Source organism: Chionomys nivalis, chromosome X, assembly GCF_950005125.1.
Source record: "Chionomys nivalis chromosome X, mChiNiv1.1, whole genome shotgun sequence".
NCBI classification, from domain to species: domain Eukaryota; kingdom Metazoa; phylum Chordata; class Mammalia; order Rodentia; family Cricetidae; genus Chionomys; species Chionomys nivalis.
Window position 1 is genome coordinate 64,008,840 of NC_080112.1, and position 20,748 is coordinate 64,029,587.

The following is a 20,748-nucleotide window of genomic DNA, read 5'->3' on the forward strand; positions in this document are numbered from 1 at the left end:
TGAGGTTCTTATTTCCACCCAAGTGGCCGTCACAAAGAGACCAAAGGATGCTAAATATGAAACCACTGCTAGCAAACTTCTCAAATCATACTTCTATCATGTACCAAATGAGGAGGAAAAAAACCAGCTTAGCTTCTCACAGTGAGTCAACCAGATTATACCTTAAGGTTCAAAACCTCAACTGACGCCATTAAATAATGTTCTCTTGATGTATCAGGACAATTTCAATGCCCCCTCAATAACCATTTCCAAAGAGACTGAACAAGACCTGAAAATTGACAGCATAATGCTAGCTGATTTGCACATCACACATGAGCAGCCACCCACATGAGTATAGCTAGAAGCATGTGTGTGGGCGTGTATGTGGCATGATTCACTGCTGTATGAGCCAGAAATGGCACTGTTTCAAGTCAGGTAAGCAACAGAATGAGGAATATCTGCCTGCACCAGCAAAGAGAAAGAAGAGCAAAAAAGAAAAAAGAAAAAAGCAAATACTATGTACACACTGGTATCAGAAACAATTGTTTACTTAGCTTTGCCAAGAGGTATCTCAGCAAAAACAGAAATATATATATGTATATATAATATATATGTATATATAATATATAAAAACAGCAATAACAGCAAATACCACAATGCCTATATAAGACATATCTCAAACTGGAACACCAGCTAGCTCACGTTTCCCAAGCTTGCATCCCATTACACATACTTTTTTGTGTTCAAACTCTTAATTTAGCACATTACATACTTACAGTTGCAAGACTGTTTCAGAGACCTCTGTTCTTAAGCAACAAACAAGGAAATAAATCTCATCAGCACTATCAACTTCTATGTAAAGTAGTTCATGACGACCACCGCAAATGATATTAACCCAAAGGAACCAAGCCCAATACTATTAATACCCAATACTATTAGTCACAAACTATATAAGATGCCGGATTTTGTTTTCTGCGTGAGACACAGAAAAAAAAAATCCTCAAATTCAAATCATGGGGTATAACATCTGGAAAAATGAGCCCAAACATCTTGTCAAAATCCTCTCTTGCTAATTTAAAATGTAAAGAAATACTTTTTGTTCTACTCCGTGATAGCAAAGAAAGTGACACTTACTGCTTTAGCAAATGTTTTAGCGGTGGCAGCTTTCCAAATCAGAAACTGGAAACCCGGAACAGCAAAATTGAAATTCAAAGGACACAGTTACTAAGTGCCAACTCAAGGCACCCCAGTGTGTCACTTCCCAAATTCTTGCTCCTCGTTTAGAGATTATTTTCCATAAATCCGTTTCTTGCATAGGTTTTTCTTCCTCTCTAAACAACCAGTGCAAGACTTTCACCGAATGCCAAAAAATTCAGCATGCTCTTCCAGAAATACTTTCCTCCAACCCCAGCCCCAAACAAACCCGAATGTATTCTGATAGCAAGAGAGAAATTTTGATTAAAATTTCATAACAGAGTTCAAAGGTAGTTTTTAAGAGAATGAGTTAACAAAACATCACAAATAGCAAAGCCACCTTAACAAGACACAGCTAGTTCTGCAAACGTCACATAAAGAATGCATATGAACATGCACACTTAAACAGAAAACATTTCTTACCAACAATTTTACTCAAGCAATAAGCAACTACACTCACAGGCAAATTTAAAAGACAAGACATGACAAAAGATTTAGGGAGAGATAATATACCAACGTCATACATATCACAGCGAGGCCATGTTGAAGCTCAAAAAACGTTTTCCCCCCTGAGTAAGAAAGCTTGTTCTTTCTCTCCCTCTCTTTCCCTGTCTCAGACTGTCTCTCTCGATTTTTCCCCCTCGGAGGCTCTTGGGATGAAATCAAAGTGAGAGTTCGCAACAGCTCAGGTGGCTGGACTCCATTCAGCGCGTTCCCAAGAAAAACATGAGTATGACATTGACAAGCAGGAGGACTACAATCACGGCAAAAACGACTACAGTTTGCACATCCAGGGTCATGGTGCAATGCAGAACACTGTAGTGTTCCAGGTGGGGGGCCGGCAGATTGGGAGATGTCAATCTCTGTTCTGTCAGACTGTCCATACAGCCACCATGCTAAAAAGGAAAGGAGGAAGTCAGATGGTTAGGGAAGGTCTGGGTTTGGCCCCCGAGTCTGGTCTGGGGGAGGGAAGGGGGTTGGAGGCAGGGGCTTTTGCTTCCCTCCCCCTCGCGGGACTGGACTGATCTTTCTTCGCTAGCTGAGAAATCTTAGCTTGAGCTGAAGATAGCAGAGTCCAGCATTCTCTCTTGGGCGCCACTGAAAAAAATCAAAATCCTGCTTTTCAAAAAGAAAGGCAAAAAGAACCTATCGGTTCTCCAGAGCCTTCTGTCTGTCCGGGCATGCGTCCGTCTGTCTAGCTGTCTACCGGTCAGTCTCAGTCTCCCCTACTCTTTCTAGTTCATTAGCTTTCCTAAGATGCCTTGTCTGCTAGCTCTGTTAAAGGGATTCCAGGCTACCAACCACTCTTCCTAGCCTTTCCTAGCTGGCCCTCTCCCTCTCCTCTCCCCACCCCCACCTCAGCCGGTAGGTTGCCTTTTTATTCACGCCGGGACTGGGGGCGCCAGCGTGAGTCGCTGACAGAGCCGCTGACAGGAGAACAAGCCAATAGCAGATGCAGCAGCTGCTCTGTTCGGTGCCCGGAGGCAAGACTTGAGCTGGTGTGCTAGCAGTAACAGCCAATCGGGAGAAGCCAAGGCTCACAGAGTCTCCTCTCTCTCTCCTCGGGAGCCACCAACAGTCAGTTTTTACGTGGGGGTGAAGAACTTGTGGAGGAAGGGAGGGTAAGATACTGAAGGACGAGGGAAAAGACTGAGAAAAGGGGAGGAAGCAAACAGAATTCAAATGAAAGGGAACTGGCATAAGAAAGAAGGAGGAGGGCAGAGAGAGCATGTATGGGAAGCAGAAAAAGAAGGAAAGATGGAATAGGACAAAAGAAGAAGAAACAGAGGATATGGTGAAGAAAGAGAAGGGTGAGGAAAAGCTAGGATAGAGGATGGAGAGAAGGTAGAAGGAATAGGAAATGCAGGTAGGTAGATAGGTAAGTTGGTGGGAGGCATAAAACTTGGGAGTCCCTCTGGAGCACAGGCCAATAAGAAGCAAATATGTGTTTGTCCACTGCCTCAACTAAATTACTCACAATCAGCAATAAAATGTCACAAATCAGTGCTGTGAACACAACCGTTGGAACACCAACTTAGCCACAATTCAATTCTCTTTGGCTTTCTCTGCTCTGGCTGCTCTGTCCTTCCCTGCTTATGGTTTCTTCATGCTACAGTTAACACGCACTCTCCCAGCCTTCAGAGTACAAAGAAGGAGAGCTAACTATGGGTAAAATAGTTGCTATATATAAATTCTGAAAAATCTTGCAATCATCGCTGTGTTCAGTGTTTACAACTCTGTACCTACATCTAGAGGGAAAATGTCTTGAACTAGAGGCCAGAAGAGTTCAAATTGACTCCTAGTTTTTGACTGTGTAATTTCCAGGCAACTAATTTACCTTCTCTGGGCTTCCTTCTACATTCTGCTGCATAAGAAATATCTTTTCTGAGAGTAAAGTGCAATCCCAGAATTCCAAATTCCAACTGCAGAAGAATATGTGTAATTTCTACAACTGTCTGACTCCTCAAGAAGGAAGAACTCTCATATATATATATATATATATATATATATATATATATATATATATATATAATCTCTCCAAGCCTTTCATGTTTTTAGATTCCTATGACCTTCGGAGTCAATGGGTAGATAACAGGGGAGGGAAAAAAAGAAAGTGGATTAGCTAGAGATCTAACAAACTTGATTTGCAACTGTTAGCATGCGATGGATTCTTAACAGGAATGGGAACTGTTTGCTATTCTCTAGAAGTCTTTGAGACTCAGGCAGTCATTATCTTAATTAAATTATTGGAAATTCTGAATGGGTACAAGTCATAAATAAAATAGTCTCGAGCCCTCTGGGATAGAATAAACTCCAAATGAGACCACACTTTACACATTTTAGCTCATAGAGCAGTCACTTGTGAATGATTCTTGAGAAAACAAAAACAAAAAGCCTGAATCAGATCAAATTTTTAGATCCAATTATCAATTATCAGACACACAGAGAACCAAAGGGGGTGGGGCTACTGCAGTACAGGGATTCTGGTAATAAAATGTACACTGTGAGAAACTACAAGATCAATAATCCAGTTTTCACAAACAAATTTTGATCTCTTCACAAATAACTCAGTGGCCTGAGGTAGAATTTGGGCAAATTAGGTACATGTGCATTTATGACATATGAAGCAACTAGAAATTTGAACATAAATCAAATACTTAATAATGTTGAAGAATTACTATTAATTATTTAGATACGATAGTGACTAACAAAATAGGAGGACTAAGGGTAAACCTTTGTGATCTTGGATATGGTTTCTTAATTATGGCAAAAGCACAAGGCACCAAGGAGAAATTAGTTAAAATTAGTTAACAGCATCCAAATTTAAAACTACTGTCTTTAAAGGATGCTATCATATGTGTGGAACGCCCCCCCCACACACACACCCCAAAAGAGAGAAATCCTTGCAAATAGCATCTGACTGGAGACTTGTATCTAGAATAAACAACGAGTTCTTACAACTCCCCAAAAGAAATATGACTCAAAGGTTGGTGAGATGGCTCAGAAAGCAAAGCTCTTGATGAGCAATCCTAACAAATTTGATCCCCAGAGCCCATGAAAAGATAGGAGACGGGAAGCAACTCCACAAATTCGTCCTCTGCCCTCCATGTGCATGCCATAGCACATGCACTCACACAATAATAATAATTTTTAAAAAGAACTATGAGCCAGCTAGGTAGCTCAGCAGACAAAAGTGCTTACATCCATCCAATCCTGATGGACTGTGCTACATCCCTGGAACCCACACATTTAAAGGAAAGAACCAATTCTCACAAGCGTCCTCTGACCTTCCCACGCCCCTCCAATACATTATAAATAAAATATAATAAATATAATGTAGTACAATCATTAAAAAGAAATACAACCCAATTTAAAACTCATCAAAGGATCTGAATAGCATTTATCCAAAGAAATGGTCAATTAATACATGAAAAGATGTTCAACATGGTTAGCCATCAGGGAAATTCAAATCAAATACGGGAAATGCAAATACAGGATATTCATTACATCATTTTTGGTAATGAGATACAAATTTACACTCACTGTAACAGTTTAATACGAAATGCCAGATAATGAGCTTAGGGGTATAGCTAGGTGGTAAAGTGCTTGCCTGGGATGCTGGAGACCCTGGGTTGGAACCTAGAAATACCAAAAATTAGAACTTTCATACAGTTGATAGTAATGAAAAATGATGCAGACAGTTTATGAAATAGTCTAAAAGTTCCTCCAAGTTAAAAAGAAATTAGAATCACCATCTGATTAAAAAAAAAAAAAACTCCACTCCTAGACATATACATACGAGAAAGGAAAACAAGTCCACACAAAAATTCATATATAAATGTTCATAGCAACATTATTCATAATAGCCAGAAGATCAAAACAGTTTAAGCAGTTGAATGGTACACATTCATTCAATGAAATATTATTCAACCATAAAAAGAAATATTGCTTATTTATGATTCCGTTAATCTGAAACACATTAAGGTAATGCTATTTAGCAAAGTATCTATTTCAGTTATATACAAATATAAATGCAAATATTAGTTTGTGATGTGAAATGCACATTTTTGATAAGTAATAGTCAAAACAATTTGACATCTACTTTTTAAAGAAAGAGACATGGTTTCTTTATTATGTGCCTCAGGCTGTCCCAGAGAGCTGCCCTACCTCCCACTGCTGGGATTAAAGGTATGCACCACCACACCCAGCTTGAAATCTGCTCTTAGATTATGTTAAGACAAATACAGACTCTCATGACTGCTATATTCCATATAACTAGAATTTTCCTCTAAAGAGTTCATCCTTATCCAGTTCTACTTCTGTGCTGGCTACTTTTCAATTTGCTATAACCAGAGTCGCCTGGGAATTAGAAACCTCCGTTGAAGAATTGTCTGATCAGATTTACCTGTAAGCCTGTCTGTGGGACATTATCTTGAATGCTAACTGATGTAGGAGGGACCAGAACGTTGGGCAATACCATTCCTAGACAGGTGTACCTATAAGAACGCTAGGTGACAACAGGTTTCCAAAAGCCAGCTAACTGCCAGGAACAGGTCCTGATCTCACTGCTAGGAGCCTTACAAACAGACCAAGCTACACAACTGTCAAACACATGCAGAGGGCCTTGGTCGGTCCCATGCAAGCTCCTTAACTGTTGGTCCAGTGACCAGGAGCACAGGTCCGCTGTCTCTGTGAGTTCCCAGTCATTCATGAACCCCTGGATCCTACAATCCCTCTTCCCTTTCTTCAGCGGGAGCTTAGCCCAGTGCCTGGCGGTGAACGCATTCCCCAAACTGGATTGGATTACCTTGCCCAGCCTTGATGCAAGGGGAGGAGCTAGGTCCTGCCTCAGTTGAGTGCCATACTTTGTTCAAGTCCATGGGAGGTCAGCCCCTTTCTGAATGGGGACAGAGGAGGAGTGGAAGGGGAGGAGGGTAGATGGGGAGAATGGGAGGCACAACTGGGAAGAGACGAGAGAGGGTAAACTGCGTCGGTATGTAAAAGAAATGAAAAAAGTTATTTAAATATTTTTTTTAAAAAATTTAAAAACAGAAAGGTAAAAATTTAAAAAAATTTAAAAACAGAAAGAACATAAGCCACTGAACAAGCTAGAAAGCAGCATTTCCACCTCCTGATTTCTGCCTGAGTTTCTGTCTGACTTCTCTCAGAGACTGATTGTGCCCCAGACGTGCAAAATGAAACAAACCCTATCATTATCTAAGTTGACTGTGTTTGCCATAAGGAGCAGAAGAAAACTAGAACGACTTCCTCCCTTTCTCTGACCCCTCACCCTATGATAACCCAACTTTATCCCTAAGTTTCCATAGAAACAACTTGTTGCGAAAGTTTCAATCCCTTTCTTTCTCCTATGGCTTCCTCTCTTTCCTAAAATGTCCCACTGCCTTAAAGACGCCATGTACACGACCTGTCTTCAGTTCTCACCTGGGCTTTTCCGCATCTAGTCATTAATGTTGCGGCTTCTCAAAATCCTTTTAATTTCAGCTCTTTTAGCCTCTCAATTCCACACTGCTCTTCAATTCTCCCGAAGCTTGACTTGCCACCTAGATTACACACTCATACACTTCCTTTCAACAAATTCGCTGGGCACAGTGGAAGATAAAACAGACAGCGGCCTTTGATTACAGCTCAGCAGATAACTTACGTCTCTGGTGTTGCTACTCAAGGAGCTCTCCTGAAGTCCAGGATGAGTCTCCGACTGCTTTCTCATCGTGTCCTTCTAAATGTCTCACAGGCACCTCAAAGTTAATAAGTCGAAAGAGCAAAGTCATCTCTCTCCCACTGCTGACAGCATTATTCTTCCCCTTCAGTTTCCTGCCTCTTGAGGATGGCATTTACACAACAAAATAGCTAGAAACAATTCGTACATCCTGTCTCTCCTTCATGTCTCCAAAAAAGTACCCGGTATCCAGAATCCATTGATTTCTTTCACCCTCAATTTCTTTCTTATTTGTCTCTTTTGCTTCCTCCTGCTACTACCTTTTAATGGGTTCTTCTTCATCTCTGGCCTATTACCATCCATTGCCTGCTCCCTAGTGTGACTCTGCCTCCTCAGCTCTGCCTCTACTCTCTGGCCCAAATTATCTCTCTCAAAGGAATTTTGTTCTTATTAATCCTATGATGGATAATGTGGATTATACTCTAAGGTAAAGCTTGTTTTTGTATACAGCCAGAAAGCTCAAAAAACAAATCCAAAAACCACTCAACAAACTCTCTCCTTTTCCAGACTCCATGGTAGCCAGCATTGTGGATGTGCTAATAGGAGATTTGAAGGTAGAACCCCGGATCATTACTACTTCTGTTCCTGAATACCATGGTGTGGACACTGGAGATTTCTGTAGCTTTCTTACTATAAATCCTAGTGCCTGGTGATTATCTTTGTACTTTCTGAGACCCAGAGAATGGGCCATTTTTTCTTCATCTGGAAGATATGAAATACTCAGAACAATGGCAGCATCTTGATTTTTGAGAAAGCAGATAAAGTAAAGCAATCCCAGAATCCTTAATGCCACACCTTACCCCTTGTTGCAGAGGTAGGAATTACTCTGATAAGGCTCTTGGAGTCAATCTTGCAAGTGCAGCTCCAACCTTGCCTTTCCAGCCCATGCATCAATTTGATAAACCCTTGATTTTTCTATATTAAGACACGTTCTGCTGAAAACAACTAACATGCTTCATTTCTTCCAGCTGAGACTCAACTTACATAATTCCTTAGCGCTAATGCCTTCACTGGCTCCCCACTGCTCTTAATGACAAATTCTAGAGCTGACATACAATGTCCTGCCCACATGGTATTCTTTGATCTCATTAACTTTAGCTTTTACGAGGGCACTTGCATTTTCTATTTCACAATTACACAGAACCTACAGGGGTTCTGGTACTCTACCAGGTTTTTCTGGCTTCACGGCCTAGGTAAATTGTTGCCTTCTACCCATTCCCTGATTTAAAGCTCAGTTCAGGTGTCGCCTCCTCCAAACAGGCTTTCTCTGACCATCCTTTCTTCACCCATGTTCATCACGGTGTCTAACATCTATCAAGTACTTCATAATCATTCATTAAATGCAAGGATGTTGAGTTCATCCACCAGCCTCCGCTCAAAGAGTTATATCTTCTGACAGTAGAAGCAAGGCCTTGTGGGATCACAGAGAAAAATCAAAGCTTTCAATATTCCATCTTTTGTGAATTGGAAAAACAATCTGTTCAAGATTACGTGGATAACTATTGGCAGAATAAAAACCAAAACTTTTTGACTATGCCATAAAGGTATAAGTAACTTGTATTCAAAATGTAAAACAAAAACTCCTCTCACTTTAAACAGCAATATTTTCCAGCCCGATTCAGGCTTTCTGCTATTAAGTATGAAGGGTTCTGAGGCTCTCTTGTCTTCTGCAATGTCATGGTTACCTACTTTCAACTCCAATATTCACAATGATGAGAAAATTTCTTCCCTCCAGAGATAGCTGCTAAACCTTTGGGTAAATCTCAGTTGGTAGCTACCACTTTGAGACAGATATTTTCACTACTCTCACAGCTACGGATGAAAAGGTGTTCATTCATGAGAGGATGAGGGATATAAATATTTCCAAATTCATGTTATTTCTTAGAACCCATATTCAGTTACACAGAGAATGATAAAAGTTAACACTTATTAAGTACATGTTCTGTGCCAGGTACTATTCTAAGCCCTTTTATTGTGCTATTTAAATTCTCAGAACCTTATGAAACATATAATAATACTGTATCTATTCTAGATATATGAAAACTGAAACAAAGTGAATCAAATAACTTGTCCAACGTCACATTGCTAGCAGCAATCAAATATAAATACAAACAATATAGTTCCTTTACATGATAAGGTATCTCCTGGGTCCTGGGGATAAACTGCTTCAATGTTCTAAACTGAGCTTTGTGGTGGGAAGGTCATTAATAACAGGTCAGAAAATGGAGTTTATCCCAATTAGGAATTTTCAGAAGCACGATTCAAGAATCCTGTAACTTGACACCACAGAGCTGCAGTCCAGCCCCCTTGACATGGACTGAGCATTGATCAATCAGAAAGGCCTTTAACTACAGGAATCTGATTTGCATGGCAGAAACTGCACAACTGGAAATCACATACAGTGTGGATCATTCTAGCCTCCCAGAACTATGCCATGGCCAATCTAGACAGTCTTTTGTACAACAACCCAATTTACATGCCAGGAAACTGCACGTCTTCCAAATAGAGACAACATCCCACAGGCCCCGAAGACCCCCATTCCCACTCAGCAGGACCCCCATGCCCTAAATATCAAGTAGCATTCCAGATAATACCCTGCCCACTGTCTTCTTCCAGTGTAGCTACTAAACGATTCTTCTTATTCTGATCTAAATGGTGAATCCCTTCCTGTCGCTGTACTGCCTAGACGCACAGTCAGTCCAGTACAGGTTTCACTGTTCTACTCTCCCAGATCCAGAAAATGTCTAGGCATGAAGCCTTTCTTTCTGGAAGCTCAAAGTCCATTTTTGATTGGTTTTGGTTGATCACGTTTCAAACAGATCCCAACGTCCCACTTCTGCCAGAAAGCGATCTCAAGAAAAGTTTCACATTTTACCTTGACCCCTCCCACATTCTACCCACTAGTCATTTAACCCCCCAGCCTGGCCTACTCGTTAATTCTTGATGCTTGTCGCAGTCAGTCTACAGATACTGAATCCATTTGTCTGTGTTACCTATGTTACTAGAAGCTCTTGGACTTTTATGTCTGTCCATTCTGTTTACGAGAATCAACTTTTGAAGAACAAGAACACCTGTTTAACTATTCAGCACAGATATCTGCACTACTCTAAAATGAGTCCAATTCAATAAGCAGTTATTCTGACAGCTAACAAGGTTCTCAGAAAGCTTGCATTCTCATGGAGAAGACAATCAATGATGTACATAATTTAAATGCTATATGGTTAAGTGTTCCAAGCACAGTCAGATAATTAATGAAGTTGTTAATGATTAGAGAGTGAGTTGTAGAATTTAATGATCAAGGAGAAAAGATAGACTGTATCTTTCCAATGTTCCTACACAGAAATCTAGGGAAGCAAGAGTAGGACATACATTCGGCACACATGGTACTGGCTTAAACATGTTTTTATTGAATTACCCGCAGAAGTCAGAATTGTTACCATTATTTTAAAGAGGAGGAAATTGCATCTAAGTGTTTACATCATTTGGTCACATCCACATAGGCATAATATAGAAACAGAAGGACTTGAACTGAAATTTGTTTTCAAAGTCTACTCTTTTCTCTGATACATTTCCAAGTGATAGTTCACAAGTGTTTTAAGACATCTATTAGCGATTCAAACTCGAATCCTTCCTAAACACTTTCCCCTATACAATACTTTCCACAAAGAGAAATGGAACATCTATTTTGCATTTTTTGTTATCTGTGCACACATTTTTCTGCATGTGTGCATGCTTACATGTGTACAAGTGTCTGCAGAGGCCAGAAGATGATATTAGATCTCCTGGAGCTTGAATTAAAGGAATTGTGAGCCACTCAGTTGAGGTACTGGGAGCCTAACTCCAGTCCTTTGCAAGAGAACAAGTGCTCTTAATCACCACCCCATCTCTCCAGCCCCCAACACCATCACTTCTCCCAAGGTTTGCTGCTTTTCCTTCTATATCTTTCAGAGCACAGTATCCAAGAATCACAATGGAAGAGACAAAGGAGAACAGAGTAGGACTATTAGCACCCCTGTTCTGAACACTCACCTTCCTTTCTATTCTTCAGTAAAAAGAATTCACCAAAATGGTTGATGTTCAAAGGTGCACCTGCAATGCCTTGAGTAGCTCCTCACAGAATGTAGATTTTAAAAAACTAAAGCTTTCACATAGAAGTCAGAAGTTCAACCTCTGTTTCTTGGGAGCTTTGTATCTTCCAACATGTCCTTAATGCCCCTTTTTCTCAAAAACCTTTTCAGCGCTAGCTGAAAATAAAGCACTGATTGTTTAAGTCCTCAGCAATTTGGCTGAAGGTGGAACAGGCATGGCCTTGGATGCGAGGTGGTTCCTTAAACACAAGACGATGAATCACTACTTTGAGTTAAATAAATAGATTGCCTCTAATTAGATGGTGGTGGGCAGAGTTTTGGAGAGTAATCAAAGAAGGGAATGAACTGGACACTCTATGATCACCTTTCTCCTGACTCTCTACCAATTTAGCTCTTTCGCCTCCTCAAAATTTTCCTATCCTGACCACTTTCTCTAACATTGTATGCCACTGCCTAACCCTTTAGCTTGCTTTTCCCTTAAAAACCTCGCTATGACCTGAACTATTACACAATTCTTTGCTTATTGATTTATTGTCTCCCTTTTATAAAATGTAAGCTCCATGAAGGCAGAGACTAGTTTCTTAACTGCTCTACTCTGCACTCAAAATTGACTTAGCACTCAGCAAATACAGATTTAAGGACTGAACAACTAAATGGGCAAATGACTAAGTGGAAAAAGGACAAAGTACAGGACTCTTGACTGAAAGTAGGGTATACAGAAAGTCCATCATAGCAAGCATTCTCAGCTGCAGCTTGGAAATACTAACCTTTGCTTCACAGGTCTTCCTGGCCCCTTTAAGAGCCTTGGATAGTAAGAACTCCACAAGGAACTAAAGGAGCAGACCACAGGCTGAGAACTGCAGAACCTCTTCAGTTTTCTTTGCCCTGCTGACCAGTAGGAGGTCTTTCTTCAGGAAACTGCTTCCTATACCGCCCTCCTGTGGCCAGCAGGCATGAAGAAGCATATGAATAAATACATAAGAGCAGCAATTTCCTCCTGTTCCTTTGCTTAGATCTATTTCAATCCTATTTCACATTTATTTTCGGCCAATTTCAGTTCTATTTCAAACAAGCTTGCAGGCCAGGCCATCTGTCTCTACTCAGGGTACAGAGAAGACTTGTTAGAAAAGAATAGTAAAGATCCAAAAGGCCTTGCAGAGGACAAACAATGCTTTCCTCTAGGATTGTGCTCTTTCTGGGGTAGCCAAAACCTTATTTGTATCCATTCAAGACTGAAATGGACAGAGAGTGCATCTGTCAATATCAGGACCGAATGTTTAGTTTTGGAGCCCAAGCTCCTAGACAGTTCCATTGTTGGTCCTCATGACTCATGACTCATTCAGCCAGCTACCACTCTCTAACCTTGTTGCCTCGCTTTTATTTGCAGGCTTCTTTTCAGCTCTAAGACACTGGATGAACATTCAGGACACCAAGCACTCATCATTAAATTAGTCATAGAATTTTGCTAATAAGAGAAACTAAACAAGAATTACATAAAAGAGGAGGAGTTGGGGTTAACACGACCAAAATAAGTTGTATGAAATTCTCAAAGAATTAATGAAATGTTTTTAAATAATAAGTAGTTAGTTTTAAATAAATAAGTAGTGAGTCAGATTATATAAATAAGCTGAAAGTGGAGTAGGAGGAAGACAATTAGTTCAGCTGAAGAGTTTTTCAGGAGCTGGATGATATGTGAGGGAAGCTAAGGAACTGGGTTTGAAAATTTATGTAGTTTGCTGAAGCCCAAGACAGCTCTGCAACCATATCCTGAGCGAACCTGTTAAGAGAAGCCTGGATCCCACCAATGCTTGGGGAAAATATGTTTGCAAGACAGAAGTTTCTAGAAATCCATGAGTGTCCAGCTAAACCTGCAGAAGCTCTCTATAGACTGACAAGAAGAGGCCATAAAGATTTGGCATGTTAAAGCAGCATGGTACACAGCAGTATTGTGCTGAATGATCTTTTGGATAAAAAGGAGGAGGAATAATGCTTCCTCTGCTCATATCTAAAGTTTAAAATTCTAGAAAGATATATAAAAAGCTATAATGCAGGTGACCTACCCTATAGTAGGTAGAGAAACAATACCAACTTCCTCATTTTTATAGTTTGATTATGTTTGACCATGAAAATATTTATTCAAAAATTAAATATAAAAAGTGTTAAATTTGCTGAGTAGCCTTAAGTCTCCCCCTCTCTGTTTCTCTATCTCAACAATTCGCTTAGCTAAGCGAAGAAAAACTCCTAGACTTAGAAGCAGTATATATGGTTAAGAATACAAACTTTAGGGCTAGGAAGATGACTCAATGGTAAAGTGCTTGTCATCAAGCCATAAGGACCTGAGTTCAGTTCTCCAGTATTCACATAAAAATCTGGGTGTGGTAGTGTGTATCTGTAATACTATCACTGGGGAGGCAGAGACAGAAGAACCCCTGAAGCTTGTTTGCCACCTAGTATTCATGAATGGGGCATCTACAGCTTCAGCAAGAGACCCAACCTCGACCTCTGGAGCCAATCATCTGAGACTCAACCTTACTTCTTCTGTATACTGTTGATTATATGACCCTTAAGCAAGCTACTTAGTGTCTTTGGCTCTTATTTTGTGCATCCTTAAAATAGAGAAGGATTTAATATTAAGTATTCTTCCTGCCCTTCATTCTAAGCAAGCACAATAGCTACCGTTGCTTTGATGTCTCATCTGCAAAGCATGGATGTTATTATGATTGTTTGTGGGGGGTTAGTGATGGTACACATGATGTGAAACACTCAAAAGATTTCTGACGTATAAGACTACAGTAAATGCTAGTAAATAATATTATTTAAGAATTAGAATACAATCTCTGCCCTTAACTTCAGGCAAATAATACATTCCGTGAGCTTCAATTTCCTCATCTATAAATAGAAGACCCAAATAATACCTGCCAAAGAGATAATGACACAATGGATTTAAGTGCACCCTATGGAATAAAATATATTCAGTTAGGAAGTCAAGCATTGCCACAGAAAAAACAGAGTCGTGCTAAATGAAGATTCCAGCTGCTCAAGATTCTCCATTTCCACTTCCAGCATTCAGAATGAGGTTACCACTAACAGACAAATGACAGTCCTTAAAGGCAATGAATCAACTATATTAGCATCAGAAAATGAGTACCAGTTTTTGCTTCCCAAAAGCAAGTCAACAAGAAGGACTACACAACAGTGCCTGCAATTCCACTTACAGATGTACAGTGTTTTCTTGAAACTGTTCCTATTTCTCGAAGGTGCTTAGGCTCAATGCTACCCCAACTTCCTTTAGCTGCTTACAAAAAAAGGAGAAAAGGAAATGGCACAAGTATAAAAGGCTCACATACACCTGATTCACAAAAGAAAAACAGTCACTTAATTAAGGCCATCAATTCTCTCGATCCTAGCAACCAGCTCTTAGAGTTTCACATATAAGGCCCTTGCATATACATTTCTGCTTTGTACTTCACAGTAGCCTGAGGAGTCATGGTTCTCCGTTTAGAAGTAAGAATGTGACTTACCACTTCTCCTACCCACTGCTTTATGGAATTGGAAAGAACAACAGATTAAGAGCCAGAAGAGACAGTTCTAGGAAACGTGCTTTGGAATCCATACAACTCTATACATTTGGAATTTGAAAAGACTGCAATATCAGGGTCAAACACAGAACCGAAGTTTCCATCCTCTAGGCAAAAACTGGCGCTTGTTATGGTTTCAATATAAAATGTTCTCAACAAGCTCATCATGTTGAATGTTTGGTCCCCAGCTGGTAGCACTATTTTGGGAGCTGATAGGATCTCTAGGAGATGGGACCTAGCTAGAGGCATGCTTTTGAAGGTTATTCATCCCTACACTTTTTTTTTGTTCTGCTTTTGTTTTGGGGGAGGGATTAGAGACAGGGTTTCAGTATATAGCCCTGGCTGTCCTTCCAACTCTGTAGACCAGGCTAGCCTTGACCTCACAAAGATCCTTCTTCTTCTGCCTGCCAAATGTCAGGGTTAAAGCGCCACCACCACCCGGCTTGTTCTGCGTTTTGTCAGTAATGCAATACATGCCCTCCTTTGCTCATATCCCTGTTACCATGATATTCTGCATCAAAATCCCAAAACTGATGAAGTTAAGGACCATGGACTCTCCTCTAAAACCCTGAGCCAAAATAAACCCTTCCTCCCTTAAGTTGCTTCTGTCAAGTATTTGGTCACAATGGCAAAAAAAAAAAAAAAAAAAAAAAAGCAACTAACATGGAGATTAACATAGCAGGAAAACGAACACCAAATAGAGAGCTCCAGAAAAGAATCCCCCAAGAAGAGCTAGCTGCATCTTCTATTTAAATAGGATACTGTGGGCCTGCAAAATGTCTCAGTAGGTAAAAGTCCTTGATGCCAAGACTGACAGTCTGACTTTGATCCCCTGGGAAAACTGACTTCTGTAAGTTGTCTTCTAACCACCACAAGGGGTCATGGCATTAGCACACATGTGCACACATGTACACACACACACATATAAATAAATAAATAAATAGATCAAAATTTTAATGAATTTTGCAGCTTCCTAGAAACTATGACTTTTATTGTGTACCAGTTTTTTGACGATCTTGTGAGGGAAGTACAGCAAGAAACAGGAACCTAAAAATGTAACTACCCACACACAAACGTTTTTATCATTCTGCCCTGTTCTATTTTTCACTTCTTATTTCTTAGAACTCCCATAATTTTTAAATTTGTTTTATTTTTACCTTTTAAAGGTTTTGTCTGCTTTATTCACTGTATAGTACCTAGAATAAGTACATAACAGATACTCAATAATATTACTGAATGTATAAATAGAGGGATATTTACACGTGGGGGGATGTGGAGGAGGGAAAGAGAAAAGCCTCATTTTGCATATGGGTATACTGGTATCTGGAGGTCTTAAGCAAATTTCCCTGGAAGAATTTTTGAAGCTTCCAGTCTTAGCCGATTGCCCTCACCTCACTGCATATCTGGTTGAGTAGCATTTCACCTGTGCAAAAAAAGTTCTTGCAAATCCGTTTGCCCTCTCTTGAACCAAAGGTAACCTATAGTTTTCCCCCTTTATCATCACACTTATCCATTCTATAAACATTTACAAAATATCTGCTGTGTATTCAAAAGTCACTCAGACACACCTAACTGCCTTTACGTCTATACATGTGCATGCACACACTCCAGCACACACACGCACGCACACACAATTGCCTTTACATACATGTATATGAATACACATACACACAGAGATGCATCTCAGAAACACTCGAAGGGTCATTATGGAAGCCGTGTACTGCAGGCCCGACTCTGGGGAGTCAAACAAATTAATTGTAGCCTTGGAAAAGCAGAGACAAAACAACTCAGTTTCAACCTTAGGGGTACTATCATGAACACTTACAATTTAGAACAGGGGTCCAGAGATAATTGGCCAAACAGTATTCCAAATATTTTGCTGAAAGTGTTTTTCTGGATTATTTACTCTTCAGTTTAGCTACCTTGCAGATTTGGGACTTCCAGGTCCATAGTTATATGAACCAATTTCTTAAAACTAAATCTCTCTTTCTTACCACTCCTTGCCCTCTCATCTCCAGAGAAGCCTAGATAATAAAGAAACTGAAGCATTAAAAGATTTAAATGATTGACCAAAATTACACAGCTGGTCGGGGGGGGGGAGAACCAAAAATTCTAACTCCAGTACTATTTTTACCTTGCCCTACAGCTCCTAGTTAATCCAGTAGAAAGCTCCTTTGATTCCATCTTTGAAATGAATATCAGCCTGTCCTCCTTTATTCTGCTCTACTATTTCTGCCAGTCTTTCAACTGAGCTCGGCTTCTCCACTTTCACCTCTCCTATTCATTCTCTATAGTCCATAAAAGTCATCTTCTCCAATTATAAAGTAGCACCAAGTAACATCTAAACACTGTATTGCATTGAGACTAAACAGTGTTTGTTAGATGCCCAATATTACCACGCACACTCTGAAACATGTTAATTCACTTAATTTGCACAGTAATCCTATGGCAATGAAAGATTAGGTTACATGCTACAAGGCACCTAGTTAAGACATGATCGAGTCAGAACGTGAATCCAGGCACTCTCCTTCTTTTTCTTTCTTTCTTTGAATTTTTTTTCAAAAGTTTTTTTTTGTCATTTTACATACCAACCACAGTTCCCCCTCCCTCTCCTCCTCCTGCTAACTCCCCACCTTCCCCCACAAACCCCCATCCACTCCTCAGAAAGGGTAAGGCCTCCCTTGGAAAGTCTACAAAGTCTGGCATGTCAAGTTGAGGCAGGACCAAGACTCTCTCCCCTGTATGGAGGCTGAGTAAAGTATCCTTCCATAGTGAATGGGCTCCAAAAAACCAGTTCATGCACTGGGCATCCATGCATGTCTCTCTTAGTGCCCTCCTTATTACCTAGCTTCCTAGGGGTTATGGATTGTAGCCTGGTTATCCTTTTCTTTACATCTAATATCCATTTATGAGTGAGTAGATACCATGTTTGTCTTTCTGAGTCTGGGGTACATCACTCAAGATTGTTTTTTTTCTAGTTCCATCTGCTCAAGCACTCTACTTCTGGAGCCCACATTATTGGTCATCTAACCACACCGCCCTCAAGTACAGCCAATATACATCATCTCTAAGCTTACACAGTCCTACGTGAGACAATACATGTATGATTGCTTTCATATCTTTCTACTTTCCTCCCTCTTGCCCTGGATTTTGGTCACAATGGTCTTTCCAAAGTATGTCACACTGTATCAACTGGAAGGCTTTTGTATTTGCTATTCTTGCTGCCTTCTCTCAGCTCAGAAAACTCACCATCTCCCTTGTTTTTTCTTGCAATCCAAATGCATCAAGATTTTTTTTTCTCAAATCCCTACATAGCTGACTCAGCTTAAATGTCACTTTTTGGCATGTCGGGCAAGTGCTTTAATAGGTTCTCTCCATCATGCCAATAGGACCTCTTAGAGACAGCTTAATGCATTTCTGTTCCCCATTATCTGGTTTCTATTAGTTAATAGCTTAGTCACTCGTACAACTAGTCATGTTATAAAACACCCACATTGTATTACTCAGTTTCATCATTGTAACAAAAAAACTGGGCCTTCTTGGTCTCTCTTTAAACAAAGAATCCAGGAAGCCTTCAGATGAAGAAAGAATGTTTTTCTTATAAATTAATTATGGCTGGATCTCTTCACATTTAAAGAAGAGGAATTTGAGGTCTGCTCTTCTGAGATATGAATTCAGGAAAGTAGAAAATATTTTACCCTGTCCACCAAAATGTGTCCCCTGTGACCTATAAGGAATAATACATGTCCCTCCTGCAGGTAAATAGTAGCATTGTTTATACAGTTCTTTCTTGGCTCTACTCGGCCGAGCAGGATGACAGTTCAATATGTCACTGTGTCTGAATTTTTGGTCAAACGTTAATTTGGGTTTGTCTATGAGGGCATTTCTGGCTATAATTAACATTCGAGTCAGCAGATTACATAAAGCGCACTACTTATTCTGATGTGTGTGGGCCTCATATAATCAGTTGAAGATAATAACCCAGCTGACTATGGACTGAAACTTCTGAAACGATGAATACAAATAAATCCTTCCACCCAAATAGTTGAGTGACATACCAGAGCATCCAGAAGCTACTTCTATGGCATATTGTCTCATAGATTATTTGTTTTATGCTTTATCTTCAGCTTAGAATGCCTTGTACATCACCTATGATTCTTAGCACCCTACCGCACGCCAACTCTGCTATCTAAGAAGCTTAAAAGTATCACTTAAATACATCTTTTAATCAAAGTCCAGTCTAGTCCTCTTTAACCTTGTACTCCTGGATTTCTGATAATTATCTTCTTGATACTTACAGTGCTCAGCCCAGGTTGGATGTATTTCTTTTCTAGTCACTCAAAAACACCTTAAAGAGCTTGAAAGATGGCTCAGTTGCTAAGAGCACTTGCAGCTCATACACAGGACATGGATTCACTTTAGAGCACCCATAAGGCAGTGCACAACTATCTGTAACTCCATTTTCAGGTGGTCTGATACCCTCTTCTGGCTTCTTCAGGCACACAGTGGTGCAGGTACATCTATGAACTCATATCCATAAAGAAATAAGTAAATCAATCCATCCACAGGTCCCTTATAGGCTACCTCCACTAACCTAATCTACTCTTACTTCCCCCTTCAGGGTCTAGCCTGACATGGTTCACTTTGTAACAGACAGAGACCACTACAGAAAACCACAACCAATCAAAATGCAGTGTTGTAGAACTCAGTCCCAATGAGTAACATCTACAAACCACCCCACACCTAAGGTTCAGGGAACATTATGGAGGATGGGACAGAAAGATTGGAAAAGACAAACAATCAGGGAGTTTGCTGTGAGATTGTGTCTCCTAGGAATGACAGAAGCTAGACCCATACAGTCTCAACCACATGACTGCTCAAATGTGAATTGAACAAGGACAATACCAGTGAATGTGGATGGGGCAAAGACCACAAGGTCCCAAACCTACACAAAGAACTATGGGCAGCTGAGGAAAGCTGAGAGTGGCGAAAGTGGTCTCCAAAGAAGAGGACATCAATTGGTTGTTCAGGATGAAATAGCACTAAAACATACATACAAGTAACATTATATAGACTGAACAGGTTATATTTAGGGGTGTGTGTGTGTGTATGTGCGTGCGTGTAATAACAATGAATGAAAAAAGACCCATGAATTCAAAGGAGAGCTGGAAGGGATACATATGAGATTTTGGAGGGAAAAAAAAGGGAAGGGGAAATGTAATTATAATTTCAAAAATAAATAAGTGAGTATAGAAATAGTTCTTAATAAAAAATAGTTTTAAGCACGTTGAAAACATAATTCAAATTTTGTTTTGATTGGCTCATATTTCCGTTTTATATAGTACCTTAGAAATCATAGCCAGTTGATAAACATTCATTTTCCTTAATGAGACCTATTAAAATCTATCACATAACAAATTATAGATGAAATACTTTATAAAAATAAAATCAGGTATCAAAAGTTTCGAAGTAAAGGGAATTATCTGTGTCTGTACTTTCTCTTTCAAGGTCACAACGAAGCAAGGGCATATCACCTGGCAGCACTCACTGGACTCAGTGGATGCAAAAATGAATACATGAAGTTGGGAGGGAGACATGGTGGCGGAAGGTCTGAAAAGAATGCTAATGGAGACAATGGGTATGGATATGATCAAAATGCATTGTTTACATG

General features: G+C 39.9%; 2 protein-coding genes across 12 annotated transcripts in view; both read right to left on the reverse strand.

Moving 5' to 3' along the window:
• Arhgef9 (Cdc42 guanine nucleotide exchange factor 9) overlaps nucleotides 1–20,748 on the reverse strand; it is a 308,119-nt gene that overhangs the window by 127,723 nt on the left and 159,648 nt on the right. For 3 of the 11 annotated variants that reach the window (XM_057759311.1, XM_057759309.1, XM_057759307.1), the window contains exons 1-2: nucleotides 1,687–1,812; nucleotides 1,114–1,158 (exon numbers count right to left, since the gene is read on the reverse strand). The exons of 2 other annotated variants lie outside the window; for them this stretch is intronic. In XM_057759311.1, the coding sequence (XP_057615294.1) occupies nucleotides 1,114–1,158; nucleotides 1,687–1,695 (54 nt within the window). In that variant the 5' untranslated portion in view covers nucleotides 1,696–1,812. Of the gene's footprint in view, nucleotides 1–1,113; nucleotides 1,159–1,686; nucleotides 1,829–20,748 lie in introns of those variants that run through there. 6 more of the 11 variants (XM_057759306.1, XM_057759301.1, XM_057759305.1 and 3 more) reach the window with 6 other exon arrangements.
• LOC130867383 (uncharacterized) lies at nucleotides 1,878–2,057 on the reverse strand. The gene has a single exon (XM_057759314.1). It carries the CDS (start codon nucleotides 2,055–2,057, stop codon nucleotides 1,878–1,880), a length of 180 nt encoding a protein of 59 aa, XP_057615297.1.